This window comes from Mobula hypostoma, chromosome 25 (genome assembly GCF_963921235.1).
Source record: "Mobula hypostoma chromosome 25, sMobHyp1.1, whole genome shotgun sequence".
Lineage (NCBI taxonomy): Eukaryota > Metazoa > Chordata > Chondrichthyes > Myliobatiformes > Myliobatidae > Mobula > Mobula hypostoma.
The window spans coordinates 46073137-46100849 of NC_086121.1; the positions used below are offsets into that span (position 1 = coordinate 46073137).

Genomic DNA, 27713 nt, shown 5'->3' on the forward strand with positions numbered 1-27713 from the left:
CTCGGAGAAGTGTGAGGTGGTACACTTTGGAAGGACAAACTCCAAGACAGAGTACAAAGTAAATGGCAGGATACTTGGTAGTGTGGATAAGCAGAGAGATCTGGGGTACATGTTCACAGATCCCTGAAAGTTGCCTCACAGTTAGGTAGGGTAGTTAAGAAAGCTTATAGGGTGCTGGCTTTCATAAGTCGAGGGATAAGAGTTTGAGAGTTGCGAGGTAATGATGCAGCTCTATAAAACTCTGGTTAGGCCACACTTGGAGTACTGTGTCCAGTTCTGGTCGCCTCACTATAGGAAGGATGTGGAAGCATTGGAAAGGGTACAGAGGAGATTTACCAGGATGCTGCCTGGTTTAGAGAGTATGCATTATGATCAGAGATTAAGGGAGCTAGGGCTTTACTCTTTGGAGAGAAGGAGGATGAGAAGAGACATGATAGAGGTGTGCAAGATATTAAGAGGAATAGGTAGAGTGGATAGCCAGCACCTCTTCCCCAGGGCACCACTGCTCAGAACAAGAGGACATGGCTTTAAGGTAAGGGGTGGGAAGTTCAAGGGGGATATTAGAGGAAGGTTTTTCACTCAGAGAGTGATTGATGCGTAGAATGCATTGCCTGAGTCAGTGGTGGAGGCATTTAAGAGACTACAGACAGGTATATTGAGGAACTTAAGGTGGGGGGTTATTTGGGAGGCAGGGTTTAAGGGTCGGCACAACATTGGGGGCCGAAGGGCCTGTATGGAGCTGTATTATTGTATGTTCTATGTTCAACTCCGGACCACTGGGTCAACACCTTTCTCTGCAACTGGATGCTTCACTTCCTGACGAACAGATCACAATCAGTAAGGTTAGGCAACTGCACCTCTGCAATGATTATCCTAAACACCAGTGCCCTACAAGGCTACATTCTCAGCCTTCTACTCCCTGACACTCATGACAGGCTAGCCAGATTCTGCTCTAACTCCACCCACAAGTTTGTAGATGATACTAGCGTAGTGGACTGCATCTGAAGTAATGATGAATCAGACTATAGGAAGGAGATAGAGAGCCTAGTGTATCCTATCATGATAACATTCCCCTCAGTGTCAGCAAAACAAAAGAGCTAGTCATTGACTTCAGGGGAGAGGTGATGCACACAGTCCTGTTTACATCAATGGTGCTGAAGTTGAGAAGGTTCAGAAGTCAATATCACCAATATCCCGTAGTCCAACTAGATAGACACCACCATCAGTACATCTACTACTTGGGAGGCTGAAGAAATATCGCATGTCCCCTTTCGCCCTCAGCAATTTTATCAATGCATCCAGTCCAATCCAGACACATCATGTTTTGGTATGGCAACTGCTCTGCCCATCATCACAAGAAATTGCGGAGAGTTGAAAACACAGCTCAGAACATCGTGGAAATGAGCCTCCGCCTATGGACTCTGTCTATAATTCTTACTGCCTCAAGTAAACCAGCCAACATAATCAAAGACATCAACCACCCCAAACATTCTCTCTTCTCCACCCCCACCCTCTATTGTACAAGTCCAAAAACATATTCCACCAGGCCCAAGGACTGCTTCCATCCCACTCTCTAAGGTAGTAACATGATAAGGCAGTCTATTGACCTCACCATCTACCTCATTATGGCCTTGCACCTCATTGTCTGGCTGAACTGCTTTTCGCTGTAATTTTAACACCTTATTCTGTACTCTGTTGTTTTATCTTGTACTATTTCAATGCATTGTGTAATGAATTGATCTGTAAGGACGATATGCAAGCTATATTTTTCACTGTACCTTGGTACATGTCACAATGACGAACCAATTTACCAATTTACAAACTCATAATTTTCCCACATTAAACTCCATTTGCTCAGCTTTCCCCCCACTCATTCAATTTATCAATATCCTTGTGGGAATGAGCTGTACACCTATTTATCAATATCCTTGTGGGAATGAGCTGTACACCTATTTATCAATATCCTTGTGGGAATGAGCTGTACACCTATTTTTGTGTCATTGGCAGACTTGGATACCCTGCACTCTTCATTCATCCAGGTCATTGATATAAATAGTGAATGGCTGAGATCTAGTCATATCTTTCTAACACAAAAAAGATCTGTTTATTCCCTCCTTATCTTTGATATAATAATCAATATTCATTCCTTGTTAAGATACAGTACTTCTCCCAATACTTACTTTTCAAAAACCAAGTGCTCTTGGTTTGATTACATTAAGCTTTTCCAAATGACCAGCTATCCCTTTCTGGAAATTTGACTCCAGAACCTTTGCAACACCAGATATTAATATAAAAAGCATATATGTTTCCTGATTCTTGTCCTACTCCCTCCCTAAGCATGGTAGCAGTACAGAATACAAGAGCTGGCATGTCACAAAACACTCGAAAGACTGCACTTGAAGCATTTCTGATTGATGAAGAAGGATATGGTTGTCCTACAGAATACAGATTTGCCACCATGTTGACTGGATTGGAAAACACTGGTTAGGTGGAGACATTGGATAGGCTGGGATTGATTTCCCGGGACAAAGGTGGCCGAGGGGTGACCTGCTAGAGGTTTGTAATAAGAGGCATAGCTATGAAGATAGTCAAAGTGTTTATTCTCATGGTAGGGAGATCAAAACAAAAGGGCTGAGGTCACAGGGTGAGTTTTATTTTATTGCAGGAAGAGCAGTTTAATCTGAAACTCATTGCCAGGGATAGAAACATAGAAAACAGGTGCAGGAGTAGGCCATTCGGCCCTTCGAGCCTGCACCGCCATTTATTACGATCATGGCTGATCATCCAACTCAGAACCCCACCCCAGCCTTCCCTCCATACCCCCTGATCCCCGTAGCCACAAGGGCCATATCTAACTCCCTCTTAAATATAGCCAATGAACTGGCCTCAACTGTTTCCTGTGGCAGAGAATTCCACAGATTCACCACTCTCTGTGTGAAGAAGTTTTTCCTAATCTCAGTCCTAAAAGGCTTCCCCTTTAATTTCAAACTGTGACCCCTTGTTCTGGACTTCCCCAACATCGGGAACAATCTTCCTGCATCTAGCCTGTCCAATCCCTTTAGGATTTTATACGTTTCAATCAGATCCCCCCTCAATCTTCTAAATTCCAACGAGTACAAGCCCAGTTCATCCAGTCTTTCTTCATATGAAAGTCCTGCCATCCCAGGAATCAATCTGGTGAACCTTCTTTGTACTCCCTCTATGGAAAGGATGTCTTTCCTCAGATTAGGGGATCAGAACTGCACACAATACTCCAGGTGTGGTCTCACCAAGGCCTTGTACAACTGCAGTAGTACCTCCCTGCTCCTGTACTCGAATCCTCTCGCTATAAATGCCAGCATACCACTCGCCTTTTTCACCGCCTGCTGTACCTGCATGCCCACTTTCAATGACTGGTGTATAATGACACCCAGGTCTCGTTGCACCTCCCCTTTTCCTAATCGGCCACCATTCAGATAATAATCTGTTTTCCTGTTTTTGCCACCAAAGTGGATAACTTCACATTTATCCACATTAAATTGCATCTGCCATGAATTTGCCCACTCACCCAACCTATCCAAGTCACTCTGCATCCTCTTAGCATCCTCCTCACAGCTAACACTGCCGCCCAGCTTCGTGTCATCCGCAAACTTGGAGATGCTGCATTTAATTCCCTCATCCAAGTCATTAATATATATTGTAAACAACTGGGGTCCCAGCACTGAGCCTTGCGGTACCCCACTAGTCACCGCCTGCCATTCTGAAAAGGTCCCGTTTATTCCCACTCTTCGCTTCCTGTCTGCTAACCAATTCTCCATCCACATCAATACCTTACCCCCAATACCGTGTGCCTTAAGTCTGCACACTAATCTCCTGTGTGGGACCTTGTCAAAAGCCTTTTGAAAATCCAAATATACCACATCCACTGGTTCTCCCCTATCCACTCTACTGGTTACATCCTCAAAAAATTCTATGAGATTCGTCAGACATGATTTTCCTTTCACAAATCCATGCTGACTTTGTCCGATGATTTCACCGCTTTCCAAATGTGCTGTTATCACATCTTTGATAACTGACTCCAGCAGTTTCCCCACCACCGACGTTAGGCTAACCGGTCTATAATTCCCCGGTTTCTCTCTCCCTCCTTTTTTAAAAAGTGGGGTTACATTAGCCACCCTCCAATCCTCAGGAACTAGTCCAGAATCTAACGAGTTTTGAAAAATTATCACTAATGCATCCACTATTTCTTGGGCTACTTCCTTAAGCACTCTAGGATGCAGACCATCTGGCGCTGGGGATTTATCTGCCTTCAATCTCTTCAATTTACCTAACACCACTTCCCTACTAACAAGTATTTCGCTCAGTTCCTCCATCTCACTGGACCCTCTGTCCCCTACTATTTCTGGAAGATTGATGTTGGAACCAGATATAATCACTATGTTTAAGAGACATTTAAGTCAATGTTGAAGTTGTGCGTGGAATACTGTCAACAGTTTGGTTACATTGCTATAGGAAAATGTGATTAAACTAGAAAGAGAACAGAAAAGATTTATGAGAATGTTATCAAGTCTAGAAGGCCTGAGTTATAGGGAGAGCTTGGAAAAGGCTAGGCTTTATTCTTTGGATCGTAGGAGAATGATGAAAGGCCTGATAGAAATGTTCAAAATAATGAGAGGCACAAATAAGGACCATGATGATTTTATCCCAAGGGAAGGGGAGATTTAAGGTGAGAGGGAAAAGATTTAAAATGACCAGAGAGGCAAAGGGTGGTGGGTGTATGGAATGAATTGTCAAAGGAAGTGGTTGAGGCATGTACTGTACCATGAGGCCATAAGACATAGGGGCAGCATTAGGCCATTCAGACATGGAATCTGCTCTGGCTGATTTATTATCCGTCTCAATCCCACTCTCATGCCATCTCCCTTGTAACTTTCGATGCCATGATTAATCAATGACCTATCAACCGCTGCCTTAAATATGCCCAATGATTTGGCCTCCACGGCCAACTGTGGCGGTGAATTCCACAGATTCACTGCCCCTTGGCTGAAGAAATTCCTGATCTTTGTTCTAATTGGACATCCTTCTATTCTGAAGCTGTGCCCTCTCATCCTACCTCAACCACAATAGGAAACATCCTTCCCACATCTACTCTATTTAAGCCTTTCAATCCTTGATGGGTTTCAATGAAGTCCTCCCTCATTCTTCTAAACTCCAGCAAGTACAGGCCCAGAGCTATCAAACATTCTTCACAAGTTAACTCTATCATCCCCAGAATCATTTTCATGAACGACCTCTGGACCTCCTCCAATATCATTGCATCTCTTCTAAGAGAAGGTGCCCGAAAATGCTCACAATACTCCAAGTGTGGTTTGACCAATAACTTATAAATACTCAGAATTAAAGCCTTGCTCTTATACTCTAGTCCTTTCAAAATGAAAGTTAAAATTGAATTTGCCTTCCTTAACACAGACTCTAAATGCACGTTAACCTTTTGGGAATCCTACACTGCCAAGTCCCTCTACATCTCAGATTATAAAATAGTCTATGCCTTAATTCTTTCTAATAAAGTGCATGACCATAGAGCTGTTGAGACTGACTTAAGCTAATATGGAAGGGGAATGGGAACCAGGATGAGCCAACAAGTTTACAAGTAGATTGTGGATGTAGCATGAATGTAAGGAAGGACAAGCCAATAACTGGGCAAAAATGCAGACAGAATAAAGAGTTAAATTGTACCACAGAGACAAAATTGAAAAGGGCAAAGAATGCAGGACTGAAGGTACTGTATTAAAATGCGTGTAGCATTTGGAATAAGGTGGACAAACTCGTGACACAATAACTCGGCATGGCATTGTGAGCATTACTGAGTCATAGCTGAAAGAAGGCCATAGTTGGGAGCTTAACATCAGAGGATATACTTCATATCAAAAGGACGGAGGGAAGGCACAAGCAGTGGTGTGGCTCTGTTGGTAAGAGAAAGAATTACATCTTCAGGAAGAGGTGACATAGGGTCAGAGAAATGTGAATCTTTGTGGGTGGAGTTGAGAAACTGCAAGGGTGGAAAACCATTATGGGAATCATAGATAGGCCTCCAAATAGTAGCCAAGATGTAGGATTGAGGTTGCAAAGGGAGCTGGAAAAGGCATGTAATAAGGGTAATGAAATAATTGTAATGGGGGATTTCAATATGCAAGGGGTTTGGACACATCAGATTGGTGTCAGATTGCAAACTTGTTGAATGCCTACAAGGTGGCTTTTTAGAGCAGCTTGTGTTTGAGCCAACACAGGGAAAAGCAATCTTAGATTGGGTGTTGTATAATAATCCAGATCTTATTAGGGAGCTTAACGTAAAGGAACTTACGAGGCAGTGATCATAATATAACCATATAGCAATTACAGCACGGAAACAGGCTATCTCAGCCCTTCTAGTCCGTGCCAAATGCTTACTCTCACCTAGTCCCAACTACTTGCACTCAGCCCATAACCCTCCATTCCTTTCCTGTCCATATTCCTAAAATCGAACCTGCCTCTACCACTTCTACTGGAAGCTCGTTCCACACAGCTACCACTCTCTGAGTAAAGTAGTTCCCCCTCGTGTCACCCCTAAACTTTTGCCCCTTCACTCTCAACTCAATATGTTTGAATTCATACTGCAATTTGAGAGGGAGAAGCATAAATCACATGTATCAGTATTGCAATGGAATAAAGGGAATTACAGAGGCATGAGAGAGGAGGTTGCCCAGGTGGATTGGAAGATACTGGCAGGGATGTTGGCAGAGTAGAGATGGCTGAAGTTTCTGGGAATAGTTCACAAGGTGCAGGATAAGTATGTCCCACTGAGAAATAAGTTCTCAAATGGCACTGGGGGGCAACTGTGGTTGTCAAGGGAAGTTAAAGACTGCATAAAAGCCAAGGAAAGGGCTTATAAGGTAGCAAAAGTGAGTGGGAAGCTGGATGATTTAGAAGCTTTTAAATTCCAACAAAAGGCAACTAATAAAGCTATACAAAGGGAAAAGATGAAATATGAGGACAGATTAGCCAATAAAGCAGGATACATAAAGTTTTTTAGTTATATAAAGAGCAAAATGGAGGTGAGAGTTGATATTGGACCATTGGAAAATGATGCTTGTGAGGTAGTAATGGGGGATAAAGAAATGGCAGATGAACTTAATGGGTATTTTGCATCTATCTTCACTGTGGAAGACACTAGTAGTGTGCCAGAGGTCCGTGAGTGTCAGGGAGTAGATGGCATTGCTATTACAAAGGAAAACGGTCTTAAAGTGGATAAGTTACCTGGAGCAGATGGACTACATCCCAGAGTACTGAGAGAGGTTGCTGAAGAGATAATGAATGCATTGGTAATGATCTTTCAAGAATCACTTGATTCTGGCATGCTCCCAGAGGACTGGAAAATTCCAAATGTCACTCCACTCTTTAAGAAGGGAGGAAGGCAAAAGAAAGGAAATTATAGGCCAATTAGCCTAACCTCAGTTGTTGGGTTAGTGTTGGAGTCTGTTATTAAGAATGAGGTTTCGAGGTACTTGGAGACTAATAATAAAATAAGTCAAAGTCAGCATGGTTTCTGTAAAGGTAAATCTTGCCTCACAAATCTGTTACAAGTTCCTCAAAGAAGTAATAAGTGGGGTAGACAAAGGAGAGGCGGTAGTTGTAATTTACTTGGATTTTCAGAAAGCATTTGATAAGGTAGCTGCTTAACAAGATAAAGTCCTATAGCATTACAGGAAAGACACTGGCATGGATATTGAAATGGCCAACAAGCAAGAGGCAGCGAGTGGGAATAAAGGGGGCCTTTTCTGGTTGGCTGCCAGTGACTAGTGATGTTCCTCAGGGGTCAGTATTGGAACTGATACTTTTCACGTTGTTTGACTATGATTTAGACAATGGAATTGATGGCTTTATTGCAAAGTTCATGGATGATAGGAAGATAGGTGGAGGGGTAGGTAGTGCTGAGGAAGCAATGCGATTGCAACAGGACTTAGAAAAATCGAAAGAATGGGCAAAAAAGTGGCAGATGGAATACAGTGTTGGGAAATGTATTATAATGCATTTTGGTGAAAGGAACAATAGTGCAGACTATCATCTAAACGGGGAGAAGGTTCAAACATCAGAGGTGCAGAGGGACTTAGGTGTCCTCGTGCAAGACTCCCAAAAGGTTAATTTACAGTTGAATCTGTAGTAAAGAAGGTAAGTGCAATGTTGACATTTATTTCAAGGGGCATAGAATATAAAAGCAAGGAGATATTGCCAAACCTTTATAAGACATTAGTCAGGCAGCACTTGGAGTACTGTCAACAGCTTTGGGCTCCATATCTCAGAAAGGATGAGTTATCATTGAAGAGAGCCCAGAGCAGGTTTACGAGGAGGATTCCGAGAATGAAGGGGTTAACATATGATGTGCGCTTGGCAGCTTTGGGCCTGTACTCACTGGAATTTAGAAGAATGTGGGGTGGGGGGGGGGATCTCATTAAAACCTACCGAATGTTCAAAGGACTAGAGAGGGTGGATGTGGAGAGGGTGTTTCTTATGGCGGGAGTATCCAGAACTAGAGGGCAGAGAGAGTAGTAAATCTGTGGAATGGACTGCCAAAGACTGTGGTGGAGGCCAAGTCCATGTGTATATTTAAGGCAGAAGTTGTTAGTTTCCTGATCGGTCAGGGCATCAAAGGATATGGCAAGAAGGCAGGTGTATGGGGTTGACTGGGGTCCAGGATCAGCCATGATGGAGTGGCAGAGCAGACTCAATAGGCTGAATGGCTCCTATATCTTATGGTCTTATGGTCATACACTTCCCTACACTGTATTCCATCTGTCATTTCTTTGACCATTCTCCCAATCTGTCCGAATTCTTCAACAGGCTCCCTGCCTCCTGTGTTTCCTTAACACTACCTGTCCCTTTCACCTATCTTCATAACATCTGCAAACTTGGCCACAAAGTCATCAATTCCATCATCCAAATCATAAACATATAATGTGAAAAGAAGCAGTCCCAAGAATAACTCCTGTGGAAAACCAATAGGCACTGGTAGCCAAACAGAATAAACTCCCGTTACTTTGACTCTTTGCTTCCTGCCAGTTAGCCAATCTTCTACCCATGCTGGTAATACCATGGGCTCTTATCTTGTTTAGCAACTTCGGGTGTGGCACCTTGTCAAAGGCATTTGGTCCAGGTGACTATCTAACTTCAGACTTTTTAGCTTCTCAAGCACCTTCACCTTAGTAATAGCAACTAATTCTACTTGTGCCCACTGAATCTCTCAAATTTCTGGCATACTGCTGGTCTCTTCCACGGTGAAGACTGATGCAAAATACTTATTAGGTTCATTCTCTCTTTTCCTTCTCCTTTAATGCTGTCTTTGACTTCCTTTGTCAGCCACGGATGCCTCATCTTCCCTTCAGAATAGTTCTTCATCTTTGGCATGTATCTATCCTGTGTCTTCTGAATTGCCCCCAGATAGTGACACCTTCCAATCAACTTTGGCCAGCTCCTCTGTCATATAACCATATAACCATATAACAATTACAGCACAGAAACAGGCCATCTTGGCCCTTCTAGTCCGTGCCAAACTCTTACTCTCACCTAGTCCCACCGACCTGCACTCTGTCATGCCTCTGTAATTCTCTTAACTCCAGTGTAATACTGATACATCTGACTTTATCTTCTCCCATTCAAACTGCAGAATGAATTCTATTATATTATAATCACTGCCTCATAATGGTTCCTTTACCATCAGCTCCTTAATTAAATCTGGTTAATTAACAACATCCAATTCAGAACTGCCTTTGCCCAAGTGGGCTCAACCACAAGCTGCTCTAAAAAGCCATCCACATTCTACAAACTCCCTCTCTTGGGATCCTGCACCAATCTGGCAATGCGTACCCATGAACGTTCAGCTCCCAACTATAATCTTCTTTCAGCCATGATTCCGTGATGCCCACAACATCGTATCTGCCAATCTCTAGCTGCACTACAAGATCATCCACCTTATTTCATATACTGAGTGCATTCAAATATAACACCTTCAGTCTTGTATTCATCACCCTTTTTGACTTTGCCTCCTTGTTTACTTCATTCCACTGACTGCAGTTTTGCTCTATCATCTGCTTGCCCTTCCTTACAGTCTCACTACACACTGCATCTTCTTGTATACCAACTACCCCATCTTCAGCCCTATCACTCCAGTTCCCATCACCCTGTCAAATTAGTTTATACCCTCTCCAATAGCTCTGGCAAACTTGCCCACAAGGATATTCTTCCTGTTTGGGTTCAGGTGCAACCTGTACTCTTTGTACAGGTCAAACCCTCCCCATAAGTGATCCCAATGAGTTAGAAAACTCAACCACTGGCCCTTGCACCAATTCATTCATATGCCAAAGCATCCTATATTTACCCTCACTGGCACATACACAGGCAGCAATCCAGAGATTACTACCTTGGATGTTCTGCTTTTCAGCTTTCTACCAAACTCACGAGATTCCCTCTTCAAGACCATTTCCCTTTTCCTACCAATGTCATTGGTACCAACATGTACCATGACTTCTGGCTGCTCACCCTTCCCCTGTAAAATGCTATGGACCTGATCTGACACATCTCTGTCCCTGGCACCTCAGAGAGAAGATACAATCTGGACTTCTTTTTCATTTCCTGTCTACTCCTCTAACTATGAGATCCCCTGTTACTACTTCACTCTTCTTCTATCCTCTTCCCCAGAGACCTGGTCACTGCAGCTTATCCTCGGTAGATCATTTCCTCCCAATCGTATCCAAAGTGGTATACTTATTATTAAGGGGATTGACCATAGGGGTATTATGCACTAGCTGCCTATTCGGTTTCCCTCTCCTACAGTCACCTACCTGCCTCCTACCTATCACCTCCTCATTTTCCTGTAGGAGTTGAAGGTCATCGAGCTGCAGGTCCAATTCCTTAAGACAGTCTCTAAGAAGCTGCAGCTCGATGCACTTTGTGTAGCTGTAGTTATCAGGGAGACAGGAGCTCTCCTAGAACTTGTACTTACAGACAAAGAAAGTGAAAAAAAACTTAACAGAATCTTAATTAGAATCTCTGCCTGTGCCTGACCACGCCTGTTCTTGCCAAACCCTCCCACTTTAACACTGGCCCACTCCAACAATGACAGCTCCACTGTCACCTCCTTCTCAAATAAAAATTGCTCCCATCTTGCAACAATATCGCTCTCTCATTCACTACTTCAAATTGTGACAGTAATATCATTTAAGTGATACAATAGTATCATTTAAGAAGCACTTGGATGGAAATATTAAGGGGTGGGGCCTGGAGAGGCATAGTCTGAATGCAGGAAATTGGAACTAGCTTGGTTTGCACTGTGAACATGTACGTTTCCACAAATAAAACAAAGTGAGGTGTTTTATATTTAACAAAACCCAGAACACATTTGATTGAACTCCAAAACCGACACAAAAAAAGTACACTAAACAACCTTTTCCGTAATAAAGTCATCATGTCAGACCAACCTCTTAAATCAAAACCCCAACTCAATGGCAGCGATTGTAAATTATCTACATTTCTCCCAATTACGTTACTGTACACAGGCACCTCCAGCATTCACCAAAACTGGCATTGTGAGCCTGTCTGTAGCTCGGACTAGCCACCTGACTTGGGTCCTATGTTCCATGGGTGGAGGAACAGCATGTGCCTCTGGGTCATTCGAAGTGAGTTGTCATGCTCATGGTATATTGTGAGGCCTGGGATATGGCAGCAAAATATTCCGAATCCTGGTGGGCCGGCGCAATCTACCAAAATAGTTCAGTTTACCCCTCTTATCTGTGATAAAAGTCTTTTCTCCCCATTCCAAAATGAGGAACGGGCCATCGTAAGGGGGACTAGGGGGGTACTGGTGTGCAACATGGTGGATGGAAAAAACGAGGCAGAATGTAGGTCAACAGGAACGCAAGAGTGCTGTACGCCATGAGGGGAGGTTGGAATAGGTACAAGAGAATTGAATTTACTGAGGGGAGTGGAACGCTGTCAAGTTCCCAACCAGGCGGTTGTGGCATTAGGAATAAAATCTGGGCGGGAAGTAGAAGGGAGATAGCAAGGGGAAGGGGTTAAGCAGTTGCTGGCGAACGATAGGTGGGTGCCAGTAAGGAGAGATAACAGGCAGATGGAGAAGGAGGGCAGAGTGGGAATATTGTCAGGAGCAGGGAGGTGACAAGTTCCAGTGGTGTTTTCCCATTTGTATGTGAACTTGTTGTGAGGAACATCTTGGGTACAACAGACTGCTCCCACTTGTCTCTTCATTCCCTTCAGAGGGGAATAATAAACCAACTCCATACCATTATCCGCAGCATCACTGTCACTCTCCACCACCTTCTCCCCAGTTGATGATTCCTTTGGATATGACCCTGGAATACTGAATTTCCAGTGCTGGTCACCATACTATGGTTATTGGGATGAGGAATGTTTGTTCACTTGGATTGTGGGAAGGGGAGAGATAAGAGGGCATGGAAAGTGCCATGCAAAGGGGAGTGGGGGAATGGACTCAAGGAGGGAATTAAACAGAATTCTGAAAGAGGAGAGAGGAAGATGTGTATGGTGGTGTGACCATATGGAAGGTGGTAGAGACTTCAGAGAATGGTCTGTTACAATCACAAAGAAGACACACCCAGCACCATCTGATACATTTGTTATTTACCTGCAGTTCATTGCTCTGCATAGCTGGGAATCCTGAATAATTGAACTTTGAATGATGCTAATAGAGCCCAGCACCAGATTCTGCACAGTTCCATTTCCATGAATGATAACATTGACAGGTACCGTGAATCTGGGCTGTTCTGATTTGTTCTGTACTACTGTATTAAATTACTCTTTGTTATATTTGAATTTGTTTCCAAATTTTGAATTTCTATTTCCTGATGGGAAATGTAATAAATTGCAAACCTTCAAACGCAGGGAAGAATGTAAAAAAATGAAAGTAACCCCATCCCTTGCACTGGCTGAGCTCCCCACTCCGCACTGCCCAATCACAGCAAGTGAACAGACATGCTCTTACCTTGACAGGCAGTACCGTTCTCCACCGACTCATAGCCAGCCTTACACATGCAGCGGCCTATGGGGACCATCCACTCGCCGTCTCCATTGCAGTACAGTTTGATGGGCACGTCCACTTCCTCAGCATTGGGGACACAGGTCCCCCGAGCCACTACCAGAGATGTGCTCTCTGCTCCAGACAGAGTCTGCTGGAAGATCGCTCCGTTCTGGATGACCCATGGGCACTTTCGGTAGAAGACTTTGACCGCAATCAGTGACATGCATCCCCCATAATCCTGAAATGCCAAATAAAAACCATTCTTCGACACTGGGCCAAAACTTCGGATTTCTGTGTTAATCTTCATCACTCTCCCTCCTAAATCCACCTGGGAAAAGCTTTCATCTGCTGCAATTGTGTCAACTTTCATCCACGGATTTTCCATCCATTGTGGAGTTGTCTTGGTTGCTGAATCTGTGTCAGATTCATAGTAGTAAAGATTAAAAGTCTCTTTACAAGAGCCGGGCACATTAGGAATGCTACTGCAGTCACGGACAGAAAACTTCATCTCCACGTGAATGCGTTGGGCCCCTCTACGTTTGACGTAATTGGTGCGGAGCCAGTTGTTCTGACTGGCTTCAAATACATTGCAGACTTGGTATGTTCTGATTGTGTTCATGGTCTCATCATATCCGCTAACTTCTTCCCACTAGAACAGAAAAGGTAAAATGGTGATCCGGCAAACAACAAGAATCACAGATACTGCTGATGGTGGTGAAAATGAGGGCAATCCAAACATATATCCTAAACCAAACACAAATTAGGCAATAACCAAGTGCCTTTCTCCTGGGTTTGTTACCCGCTTTGGCAGCTCTAGAGTTGAATACTGTGAGCAGCCAGGCGTGGTCAGCACACCCACTGGAACCTCTAGGATTTCAAGTTACTTAGAGTCGTACAGCAAGGAAGCAGGCACTTTGGGCCGTCTAGTCCATGCTGACCAACAACCACCCATGTACACCAATCCCATTTCACTCTCCCCACATTCCTATTCCCCTCCCCCCCAGACTCTACCACCCACTGGGTCAATTTACAGCAGCCAATTATCCTGCCAACCTGTCTGTCTCTGGGATATGAGAGGGACCTAAAGGAAGCCCAGGCAGTCTCAGGGAAAACGTGCAGGCTCCACACAGACAGTGCTGGAGATGATGATTGGGCCTAGGAACCAATATCACCGTCAACTATGCCACTGAACAGAAAGGAAACTGGGAATGACAATGAGCAAAAAAAATACCAGGACTATTTCTCCTCAAACAGAAATAGAAATTGCTAGAAATTTCTACGGGTCTCCCTCCTAGACTGTCTGGTTTTCATTTGTCTAATGTACAGGAGATACGATCTGTCATGGAAACTAGTCCTTGAAAGTAATACATTAATGTACCCCTGGATGCATCTTCTGGAAGATGTGAACAAACCTGAGCACCTGCAACAACCCCACAGCGCCACAGACATAATGTGTTCTGTATACTAGAGGCCAGGATTACAATGGGGCCAGGGGCAGCAGCGCTAGTGAATGCACTTGCTTCCCATCCCACTCTCACTCTGATCACTGATTCAGTTACATTTTACCCAGTTCTGGCAGAGGCCAACTTAAGGCGCATTCACTATACTGCCACTCAGCACTTCAGACTGAGTATCGAATTCAGCAATTACAGATAAACTGCCTTTACAATTTGTGTCAGAGCGGATCAGTTCTGATGCCGGGTTATCAGCCTGTTTCATTAACTCACAATATCCTTCTCCCCAGATACTGCCCTACCTGCAGGGCATATCCAGCATTGTCTTTAATAAAACCAGAACACCGGAGGAACTCAGCTGGTCAAGTAGTGTCTTTAGAGGTTAAAGCAAGTAGTTGATGTTTCAGATCAAAACCCTGCATTAGGATGACCAGAATTTGTATGCAGGTGGGAGAGAGGCAGGTAGTTGATCCCTGTACTCTCTCAGTTCTGTTGCAGGGTTTCAACTCAAAACATTCACTTTTTCTTTTGCCTCCACAGATGCTGCCTGATCTGTTTTTGTTCCAGATTCCAGCATCTGTAGTCTCCCTTATATCCAGCACTGCTCACTTCTCTTCTGTCCTCATGCCTCACTCTCTATCTGCAGCTCTTCAGTACAAATCAGCAGTCTAGACAAATTTGCAACAGCCACAGTAGCTTCTATGTCACCTGATCACAGCCACTCCTCCTGTTCTCATCACGTGTCCCCCTCTAACACCCTTATTTTCTTATTGTTCCACTTGTGATGAAAGATTTGAAGGATTAATTGTTCTTCCATTGCAGACACTACTTAACCTGCCGAATTTTCCCAGTACTTTCTGATTTTTCAGATTTTCAGGATCAGCAGTTTTCTTGGTTTTTAGATTATTTTTTCTCTAAATCTCTCTGCCTGCATCCAGGCTTCCTATCCTGAATGTATTGTTGAAAACTGTAAGCACCTTAAAGAGAGTTCAGAATGAAAAATGCAGACTACTCACTAATTCAACTCAATTCTTCAGACAAATAAAACAAAGGAAATCATGGAAACACAAGCATCCTTAAATATCCAAAGCCAAGCTACAGACAGGAATATAAATGTTGAATGAATCATAGAAGCAGAGTAATCTCAGTCAGCTGGATGTGGAAGCTATTCCTGGGATGGGGCAGCACGACATTCCTGGAGATTATGTGAGCAAATATAGATAAAAACTGAGTGTGAAGGAATAGTCAAAGAAAATCATTTCAATGATGACAGACAACATTGGAAAGCAATCAGACAGTGAGGACTTCATGGGTTGAATTAATAAATAGAAAAGGATTTGGGACTCTGGCACAGCCCCCTGCCACAACTGTGAAGTGATATAATGCAAAAAAATGCAGAGATCAGACAAAGCCAAGTGACAGTAGTATGGAGGGACATTTACATTTCAAGTAGATTAGTGAGCACACTGAAATGACTGCATTTTTTGAAGTGCATTCAAGCTATTTTTTTGCAGCGAACTGCTACATCATTATACTCTTTAATAATAGATACATATTAACTGGATTTAGTTAACACTCTAATGACCACAACATGGTGAAGCTCAGCACAGCTTTCCAAAGGGAGATCTATAAAGTTGTGAGATTTCATTGTCCGACTTCAATACAATGCAACAGAAAATGTGTAAACCTGCAAAAGGGCAAAACAACGGGAGATCAGAGTAGTGTCCAAGCAAATTCCCAGGACACGGAAATAGTTTAGGGGATTTGTTGAAGTGAAGAAAGAAATGTCAAAAATAGGAATACAGTCTCGACAGTGATCTTTTTACACTAACAGTACATGGAAGAAGATGTTAACCAGTTAGGAAACTGTTATTTCCTTTGGTACACATCAGAATCAGAATCAGGTTTAAAATCACCGGCATACATCATGAAATTTGTTAACTTAGCAAAGTGGTACAATGCAATGCATGAAAATATTGAAAAAAATAAGTAAATCAATTGCTGTAAAATAGCATCAAAAATAACATAAAACCAGTTTCCATATTGAAGAAAGAAATGAAAACAAGCGATGATCAAGCCCCAGATGTGGATAGTTTTTAACACAGATTTTCATGGCAGTAGATCGCAGTTTTACAGATGCTCAAACACAAAATTTTCAGTATTTCCTGCATGTGGAAACAATTCCTTCAGATTGGAAAAGACATGAAGATTTCAACCTTGAGGTTATTGTTGGGCTGGTTCTGCTGTTTAAGAAAGGTGTAAGGGAGAAAGCAAAGAATTAGAGACCATTCACCTGAACGTCTGCAGTCAAGAAGTTCATGACCAACAAACTGTATTTTGCATGTGTTGCTCAAGATTTCCAGAGTCTTCAGAATCTCTTCTGTGTCTGAATATTATGAAAACTTTAACTGATTAGAGATTCCTTGGATTGGTAACCAGCAATTCACCTCACAGCAATCCAATGAAAATAATTAACAAAATGATTGAAGTAATGGGAATGTCTGCAGCACTTTGCTGAGAACCTGTATGGACTTGGAGGGCCGAATGGCCTCTGAAAATATCTTCATGACATCCTTAAATAACCTAAATGAGATGGAAAGCCACAGTTACAAACTAGCCAATGGCACAAAGCATTGACAGCATGGCCTGAAGGATTAAGCTACCAAGAGATGGAGCCAAGGGAAAGGACCTCGCTGTGTTAATGGAAAATTCATCTGTAAGTATCGCATGCAGTTCTGGTTGTCACATTACAGGAAGGGTGTGGAAGCACTGGAAAGGGTGCATAAGTGATTTACCAGAATGTTGCCTCGATTAGAGGGCACGTGCTACCAGCAGTGGTTGGACAAACTTGACTTGCTCTCACTGGAACATCAGAGCATGACAGCAGTTTGACAGAAGTTTATAAAATTACAAGAGGAATTGATAGACTATACAGTCAGAATCTTTTATCAGGATATGAATTTAAGGTGATGGGGCAACGTTTACAGTTGATGTATGGGGGAAGTTTTTTTATACAGTTCGTGGCAAGTGATTGGAAACTGCTGTCAGGCATTCAGACAGACAAATGATTAGACAAAGATAGAGCTATAGAGACCATGCGCAGGCTGATGAGGTTAGTTTAATTTGGCAATCACCAACAGACAAGATGGTGTCATGTACACTGGCCATGTTGCAAGCTCCGTACCAACTTTACAGTGTACTGCTAACTTCTGCAATTTCCTTCACATTTCTTGTTCAAGAAGCTGATAATCACATCAGATCCAAACATCGGCAAGATGGCATTTACACACAACGTGCCGCCTTTTCGACACTGGGAACCTCTGTTTACACGGTCCATGGGAGGCTCATTTGTTACACCACTGCTACCTTGGAAACGGTGCTGGAGGCGAGGGAGAAGGGCCGGCGTGCTAATCGGCCACTGCTGCCCAGCGTACTCCTGGCTAATGTTCAGTGTCTGGACAATAAGCTGTGTGAACTGAGAGGCATAATCTCCTAGCAGTGGGAAACAAAGAAATGTAATGTTTTGTGCTTTGTGCAGACCTGACTGATGGAGGAGATACAGGACCACGCCACCAAGCCCTCAGAGTTCTTCCTGTTCTGGACGGACAGGTCAACAAACCTCTCTGGGAAGAGTAAAGGAGGAGGGGTATGCTTCATGATCAACAATGCTGGGTGTGACCCCCAGAATGTGTATGCCCTCAAATCCTTTTGTTCCCTGGATCTGGATTACCTTGTGCTGCTGTGTAGACCCTTCTGGCTGCCCAGGGAGTTCAGGGCTGTTATTATCACAGCCGTATATATTCCACCTCAGACCACTACTGACCTGGCTCTCACGGAACTGTATGAGACCATCAACGTTCTGGAGACTGCACACCCAGAGGCTGCCTTCATCATCACCGGTGACTTTAATAGAGCTGAAAGGTCGCTCCGAAGTTTTGTCAAAACATCCGAGTGTGCACACGAGGAGCATACTTGATCGCTGCTACTCTCCCTTCCACAATGCTTACAGAGCGCTGCTCTGTCCACCGCTTGGTAAGTCGGATCACTCCTCCATCTTGCTTCTGCCGATCTACAGGCAGAAGCTGAAACAAGAGGCGGTCACAGTTAAAACTGTCCACTGTTGGTCTGACCAATCCGTTTCCACACTACAGGACTGCTTTGATGACGTCAACTGGAATGTCTCTCATGATGAGGATGTCTCTGAGTTCACGAAGAGGTCATGAGTTTCATCTGGAAGTGCATCAAGGACATGGCTCCCCCCAAAAATTGGTCAGGGTCTGCCCAAACCAGAAACCCTGGATCAACAGTTCCATGTGAGCAGCACTTACAGCACGACACAGAGCTTACATTGCCGGTGACCAAGAAATGCAGCTACAATCTGCGCAGTCATCAAGGCAGCGAAACAACAATACAGGGACAAGATGCAGACACAACTCTCCACCAATAACACATGCAGCTTATGGCAAGGTCTGCACACCATTGCAGACATCAAAGCTAAACGCAGTGGTGCTTCCAACACTGCTGGATGTCTCTCTGATGAGCTAAATCTTTTTTTACGTTCGGTTCCATGTCGCCAACACTGAGCCCCGACGACAGCCACCGAAGTGACCTGCACCTTGGTTATCTGAACCTTGGCCCTGATGAAGTACGCAGGTGTTTCCAATGAGTGGACCGTCGCAAGGCTGCGGGATCTGACAGCATCCAAGGGCGGGTATTCAGGATGTGCATGGCACAATTGGCAGGTGTGCTTACAGGCATTTTTAATCTCTTCCCCTTGCAGTGTAGAGCGCCCCCCACTTCAAAACATTCACCATTGTCCCTGTACCAAAAAAAGACCAAGGCAACAGGTCTGAAAACTGGCATCCTGTTGCACTCACCTCAATAATAAGCAAATGCTTTGAGAGGCTGGTCAAAGACTGCATCTGCAGCTTGCTACCACCCACACTGGATCCCCTACAATTCACCTACTGACACAACCGATCAACAGATGACGCAATAGCCACAGCTCTACACACCTTCCTTACAGATCTGGAGAAGAAGGATGCTTTCGTGAGAATGCTGTTCTTGGACTGTAGTTCAGTATTTTACACCATAATTCCCTCCAGGCTTGACAAGAAGCTCAGAGACTTTGGTCTTCATCCTGCCTTGTGCAGCCTGATCCTGGACTTCCTATCAGATCACTGGCAGGTGGTAAGAGTGGTCTCCCTTACATTGGTCCCTCTGACCCTCAACTCAGGTGCCCCTCAGGGCTGTTTACTAAGCCCCTCCTTTACTCTCTGTATCCCCATGACTCTGTCACCACCTACAGTTTGGTATGGGCCCCCAAATCCTAAGAACTTTCTACATAGGCACAATTGAGAGCATCCTGACTGGCTGCTTCACTGCCTGGTATGGGAATTGTACCTCCCACAATTGCAGGACTCTGCAGAGAGTGGTGTGGACAGCCCAGCACATCTGTAGATGTGAATTCCTCACTATTCGGGATATTTACAGAGACAATTGCGTAAGAAGGGCCTGGAGGATCACTGGGGACCCGAATCAGCCCAACCACAAACTGTTCGAGCTGCTACCATTCAGGAAATGGTACCACAGCATAAAGGCCAGGACCAACAGGCTCCAGGACAACTTCTTCCACCAGGCCATCAGACTGACTAATTCACGCTGATACAATTGTATTTCTATGCTATGGTGACTGTCTTGTTGTACATACAGATGTCCGCCGCTTTTCAAATGTTCGCTTTACGAAACCTCACTGTTGCAAAAGACCTACATTAGTTCCCTGTTTTCGCTAACAGAAGGTGTTTTCACTTTTATGGAAAAAGGCAGCGCGCGGGAAAAGCAGTGTGCAAAAAAAAAGCAGCACGCGAAAAAAAAGCGCGCGCCCCGAGCAACCGCTCTCCCCTGGATTCGGAATGGCATTCTAGCCGGCGTTGCTTAAACACGTGCCTGTGAGCAGCTATTTGCAAGATGAGTTCTAAGGTATCGGAAAAGCCTAAAAGAGCTTGTAAGAGTGTTACACTTAGCGTAAAACTAGACTTTATTAAGCGTTTTGATCGTGGTGAACGAAGTAAGGACAAAGTGAGTTTGGCTTGTGGAAGTTGACGAAGATGATGTTGAAGAGGTTTTGGAATCCCATGACCAAGAACTGATAGATGAAGAGCTGATGCAATTGGAAGAGGAAAGGACAACAATCGAAACGAAATGCAGTAGCAAACGGGCCGTGGACAGATACCGATTTGTGGAGAAAAAAGCCGAAATAAACATGCTAATTAATTAGGTGCCGCCAGCACGTAATTGTCGGCCCAGATCAGAGGCGACACAATCGGCAATTGCCGGGCGGCACCTAATTATTTATCATGTTTATTTCAGCTTTATTCTTAAAGATGTGCTGGGTGCGTCCCGGCCACTGCTGCACGCTTCACGGATTGGTATCGGTTCGCTGTCCGGAGGGTGGGGGCCACTACACCACCCCAACCTGCGACGACTCAGCCTAACACACTATCATCAGTGTGCTCTGCGCTGTCTTCCCAATTCCAGTAAGTGATACTACACTGTACATACATTATTTCTACTTTATATAGGCTGTTTTCTCTGAGTTATTTGGTATGATTTGGCAGCTTCATAGTTTAAAGGTTACTGGAGAGAGTGTTTCTGCCGACAGCGCTTGCGTGAGATTTTCACTACGGTGGACAGTGCGACAATGATTGTGGAAAAGTATTTCTGCTTTATATAGGCTGTGTATTTATCATATCATTCCTGCTTTTACTATATGTTACTGTTATTTTAGGTTTTATGTGTTATTTGGCATGATTTGGTAGGTTATTTTTGGGCCTGCGAACACTCACAAAATTTTCCCATATAAATAAACGGTAATTGCTTCTTCGCTTTACGACATTCTGACTTACGAACCATTTCATAGGAACGCTCTACCTTCGGATGGCGGGGGAAACCTGTACTATTTATTATAAATTACTATAAATTGCACATTGTACATTTAGTTGGAGGCATAACGTAAAGATTTTACTCCTCATGTATGTGAAGGATGTAAGAAATAAAGTCAATTCAATTCAATTCAAATCATGAGCCAAAAAGGCTGTTCTTGCAATGTACTGTTTTATACTTTGTTAGATATTCTCTAGTAGTCTATGGTTCCAAGGTTGTCAAGCCGAGGAGTGGTAGTGGGGACAAGCTCCCACTACCTAAACGTGCTCCTCACGGCATGCGCCTCAAAATAGCTTCTGACAACTAAGTCCAACTCCTGGCCTTCTGGTGTAGCTTAGCCTCTAATCCTGGCGGAACTGCTTCTACTGACAGGAGAAGGGGAGACGGTGGGTCCTGGCGCCTTAAAACCATTGCTTTGGGTAGGTGGAGCTCGTCAGCCTGGGAAGGCAGTCCATCTAAGAGAGGGAAACTCTGATTTCAAACCTCCGCTGCCTTGCAGCCATACCCACTGATGGGAAAGGCTTCGGGAGTAAACCCTGAGGACAAATCCGGAGCTGGAGTCCCTAAGGCAGTCCGATGTTGCCTTCAACCTCGTTCTGGCAACTCCTGCAACGACACAGGTGCCAAGCTGCATCGGCCCTTGTCCTTCCCTTGGACAACATCAGTGTCGTGACGAGGGGAGACTTGCAGCATGGGCAACTGCCAGTCTTCCATACAACCTTGCCCAGGCCTGCGCTCTGGAGAGGACACTCCAGCATCGCCTCACCGCAACGGTACAACACGGAAAGCAGCAGCCTACCGGTTATAAGCCTACGCTCGACTTGCGTAGAGCAAGGTACCAGGGGTTGCTTTCGATGGAGGGAGAGACCATCGTGTCTCCCTGGACAGCTACCCCCCGCCTCAAGCAGGGCAGCCCCCAGCCAGTTAGGGGCTGTCCCTCCCCAGTCCGCCCGCTCCACTGGGTGCACGGGGCTCAGGGGTACAAGTAGCCCGGACTGCGGACTGTAAACGCGGCACCAGGCACAACTAGAAGACAAAAGAAAGAAGCCAGCACGCAGACTAGGATGCTGGAATATACGGACCATGACAACTGGTATATCAGATGACCTTCGGGAGTTCAGTGACACACGCAAGACAGCAGTGATTAACAACGAACTGTCAAGACTCCAAGTGGACATCGCAACGCTCCAAGAGACACGTCTGGCAGAATCGGAAACCCTACATGAAAGAGACTATACCTTCTTCTGGCAGGGGAAGGGCTCAGACGAGACCAGAGAGCATGGTGTCGGCTTTGCCGTGAAGAACTCGCTGCTGAAGATGGTAGAGCCTAGCGAGAAAGGGACAGAGCGGATTTTCTCACTTTGACTCCACACATCCAATGGGCCTGTCAACCTTGTCAGCGTTTATGCCCCAACCCTCTACTCTACACAAGACACAAAGGACAAGTTCTACGACCAGCTCTCAATGATGATACAGAAGATCCCAAGCCAGGAACAGTTGCTGCTACTTGGTGACTTCAACGCCAGAGCGGGCGCTGACCACGACTCCTGGCCAAGCTGCCTGGGGCGGTATGGGATTGGCAGCATGAATGACAATGGGCAATGACTGCTCAAGCTTTGCATGCTCCACGAATTGTGTGTCACCAACACCTACTTCCAGACCAAAGCTCAGCACAAAGTGTCTTGGTGACATCCCCGCTCCAAACACTGGCACCAGCTAGACCTGATAATCACAAGACGCCGTCACCTGAGAAACGTGCTCATGACTCGCTCCTTTCAGAGTGCCGACTGCGACACGGATCACTCTCTGGTTTGCTGCAAGATCAGACTTCGGCCGAAGAAGATGCACTGCGCCAAGCCTCCAGGCAAGCAGCGCATCGATGTCAGTAAGACACAACACCCAGACAAAGCGGCGGAGTTCATCAAGTCACTGGAGGATGCTCTCCTTGCAGACCCACCAGAAGGAGATGCTCAGCAGAGATGGGACTCTCTCAGGGACACTATCCACAGCACTGCACTCAAGGCCTTCGGGAAGAAACGGGGCAAGACCCAGGACTGGTTTGAAGCGAGCTCAAGTAAGCTCACCGCTGTCATCGAGGTGAAGCGTGTTGCACTACTAGAGCACAAACGCCACCCCACCCAGGCAACACTGCAAGCGCTAAGGACAGCAAGAAGCAAGGCCCAGGAAACAGCCAGACGCTGTGCAAATGACTACTGGCTACAACTATGCAAAGGCATTCAGTCATCGTTTGACACAGGCAACATTCGTGGAGTGTACGAGGGGATCAAGAAAGCCATCGGGCCAACCCAGAGCAAGACAGCACCATTGGAAACCATAACAGGCGAGACCATCAATGACAAAGGCAAGCAGATGGAGAGATGGGTGGAGGATTACTCTGAACTCTTCTCCAGAGGAAACAGCATCTTGGACAGTGCACTAGATGCCGTGGAATGCCTGCCGGTCATGGAGGAACTTGATGCATTGCCGACTGCCGAAGAGCTGAGGAAAGCCATCGACAGCCTGCCCACTGGGAAGGCACCAGGACTGGATGGCATTCCACCAGAGGCCATCAAGTGCGTAAAGGGCGCCCTGCTAAACCACCTGCATGAATTACTGTGCCAGTGCTGGATAGAGGGAGCAGTGCCACAAGACATGAAAGACTGCAACATTGTCACCATATATAAGAACAAGGGGGACAGAAGCGACTGTAACAGCTACAGGGGAATCTCCTTGCTGAGCATCGTTGGGAAGGTCTTCACCAGCGTGGTCCTGAACAGACTGCAGAAAATAGCCGAAAGGGTATATCCCGAGTCCCAATGCTGTTTCAGGTCAGAACACTCCACAATCAACATGATCTTCTCCCTTCGACAGCTACAAGAGAAATGTAGAGAGCAAACACAACCACTCTACGTTACTTTCATTGACGTCACGAAGGCCTTCGACCTTGTGAGCAGAAACAGCCTGTTGAAAATCCTCGCCAGGATTGGTTGTCCCCCGAGGTTCCTCAGGATAGTTCAGTCATTCCACACAGACATGAAGGGCATCGTTCAGTTCGACGGCTCTTCTTCGGAGGCCTTCAGCATCCACAGCCGTGTGAAGAAGGCTGTGTGCTTGCCCCCACCCTGTTTGGCATCATCTTTGCAGTCATGCTAAACCACGCCTTTGGAACATCAACTGATGGTGTCTACACCCACACCAGATCGGATGGGAGGCTGTTCAGTCTGCTCTGGCTGAGGGCAAAAACCAAGGTTCGTGAAGTACTCATCAGGGACATGTTGTTTGCAGACGACGCGGCACTGGCAACACACTCTGAAGAGCAACTGCAACGCCTCATGGACAGCTTCTCAAGAGCCTGCCAGGACTTCAGCTTGACCATCAGCCTGAACAAAACCAACGTGTTGGGCCAAGGCATTGAGCACCCCCCTGCCATTACCATCAACAACTACAAGCTGGAGGTAGTTCACGAGTTTACATACCTTGGCTCCACCATCACGGATAGCCTCTCCCTAGACCCCGAGATCAACAGACGGATCAGACGAGCAGCCTCAACATTCACCAGGCTGACAAAGAGAGTCTGGGAGAACAGAAAGCTGACAACGCACACCAAGGTTGCAGTCTACAGGGCCTGAGTCCTCAGCACACTTCTTTACGGCAGCGAGACCTGGAGCCTCTACTACAGACAAGAGCGGCGTCTCAATGCCTTCCACCTTCGCAGCCTGAGACACATCCTGGACATGATGTGGACTGACCGAGTCACCAACAATGAGGTCCTGGCCCGCACCCAGATACCCAGCCTCTCCACCCTGCTCCAACAACGCCATCTCCGCTGGCTGGGCCACATACACTGCATGTCAGACGGGAGGATCCCGAAAGACCTGCTGTACGGGGAACTAGCCTCCGGCAAGAGAGCACAAGGGCGGCTCCATCTTCGTTTCAAAGACGTTTGCAAGAAAGACATGAAGTCACTGAAAATGAATGTCTAGACGTGGGAGGACATCGCAAGCGATCGCTCTCACTGGAAGCTGGAACTACACAAAGGTCTAAAAAGAGGAGAAGTTGAGGCTTGCTGCTGAAGAAAAGCGCACTCGTCGGAAAAACAGCACCAAGACAACACTGGAGGACAGCGCCTTCAAGTGCGGTCGCTGCAGCCGAGACTGTCACTCTCATGTGTGGGACTCTACAGCCACAACAGACGCTGCTCTGACACAGACTGAAGCAAGACTTTCCAGGCGCAGATCCATGGTCTCGCGAGACTAACGGATGCCACCACTAGTAGTCTAGTGCATCACCTAAGGCCAAAGAGGATGCAACAATCTCCATCAAAACCTCAATAATCTCCTCCCTTTCTTTGCTTAGCATCCTGGGATAGATCCTATCGGACCCTGGGGATTTATCACCCTAACAGAGAGACAGCCCCTTAGCGTGACTTGGTTAACAGTGAGAGAGGTCTGGCAGTTTGATGCTTCAGAACATATAGAAAGGGGGATAAAGGCTGGTGTGGGGAGGTGTTGCAATAGTAATCAGGAACAATATCATAGCTGCACTCAGAGAGGGCATAATGAAGGGCTCGTCCACTGAGTCTGTGTAGATAGAACCCAAAATTAAGAAAGGTGTGATCTTGATGGGATTATAATTGCCACTGGGACATGCAGATAGATTAGGGAAGAGTACAATTACAACGTAGATGTAACATGTGACATTAACTTCCCCAATATAGGCTAGAACCTTACTGCAAATGGATTAAATATACCAGAACTTTTTATAAATATCCATGAGAGTTACTCAGAACAGTACGTGGATAGTCCAGTGAGAGGAGCAGTCATACTGTACCTGGTATTGGAAAATGAGCTTGAACAAGTAACTGACTTTTCTACGTCATGGGGCTAGAGTCAAACAGCAGAGAAACAGGCCCGTCAGACCAAGTGGTCCATGCTGACGAAGATTCCCAGATGCTCTTTCCATATTCAGGTTTCCCCTGCCATCCGAAGGTAGAGCGTTCCTATGAAACAGTTCGTAAGCCGAAATGTCGTAAAGCGAATAAGCAATTACCATTTATTTATATGGGAAAATTTTGTGAGCGTTCGCAGACCCAAAAATAACCTACCAAATCATGCCAAATAACACATAAAACCTAAAATAACAGTAACATATAGTAAAAGCAGGAATGATATGATAAATACACAGCCTATATAAAGTAGAAATACTTTTCCACAATCATTGCCGGCACTGTTCTCCAAAGCGAAAATCTCACGCAAGCGCTGTCGGCAAAAACACTCTCTCCAGTAACCTTTAAGCTATGAAGCTGCCAAATCATACCAAATAACACGTAAAAATACACAGTCTATATAAAGTAGAAATGACGTATCACTTACTGGAATTGGGAAGACAGCGCTGAGCACACTGATGATGGTGTGTTAGACTGAGTCATTGCAGGTTGGGGTGGTGCAGTGGCCCCCACCCTCCAGGCCGCCGACCAATACATTGCCGCGAAGCATGCAGCAGTAGCCGGAAGGCACACAGCACATCTTTAAAAAAAAAGCTGAAATAAACATTCTAATTAATTAGGTGCCACCCGACACATAACTGTCGGCCCAGATCAGTGCTGATTGCCGATTGCGTCGCCTCTGATCTGGGCCGACATTTACGTGTCGGGCAGCACCTAATTAATTAGCTTGTTTATTTCGTTTTTTTTCTTAAAGATGTGCTCGGTGCGTCCCGGCTACTGCTGCATTCCCCGTGAATCGGTATCTGTCCAGGGCCTGGGTGTTGGGGTGGTGGGACACATCTCATCGTCGTCTATTTCCATTAGAGCAGGCGGCTCATCTTCTCCTATGACTGCCCGCCTCGATGTCGAAGGTCGAGGTTTGTCGTCTGCTGTGGCTGATATTGAAGGCTTGCTTGACTGCCGAGCCTCGCGCATTTTTCTACCATACAGTTCTTTGTAAGCACTCAAACCATCTTGCAAATATCCCCTAAACCTACGTACCCTTTCAAAATTAAAGTCGTACTTTATCATTGCAGCGAAAATCTCACGCAGTTGCTTCACGTTCAATTCGCTACTGAATTCGGTTTCGATTGATATTGATCACCCAGTGCGTAAAAATGTTGCCCTCCCAGGTTCCTATTAAATCCTTCCCTCTTGTTCTTGATTCTCCAATCAAAACTTCTGGTTGCTCACCCTCTCCCTTTAGAATGTTGCGGACCCTGTCCAAGATGTTCCTGACCCTGGTACTTGGGAGACAACATACCATCTGGGT

General features: G+C 45.3%; 1 protein-coding gene across 1 annotated transcript in view; it reads right to left on the reverse strand.

The window, feature by feature from the left end:
- The window catches only part of LOC134338011 (ephrin type-B receptor 2), a 532321-nt gene that overhangs the window by 222981 nt on the left and 281627 nt on the right, over positions 1-27713 (reverse strand). Inside the window, exon 3 of the mRNA XM_063033507.1 lies at positions 13025-13709. Coding sequence (XP_062889577.1) covers positions 13025-13709 — 685 coding nt within the window. The remainder of the gene's footprint in view (positions 1-13024; positions 13710-27713) is intronic.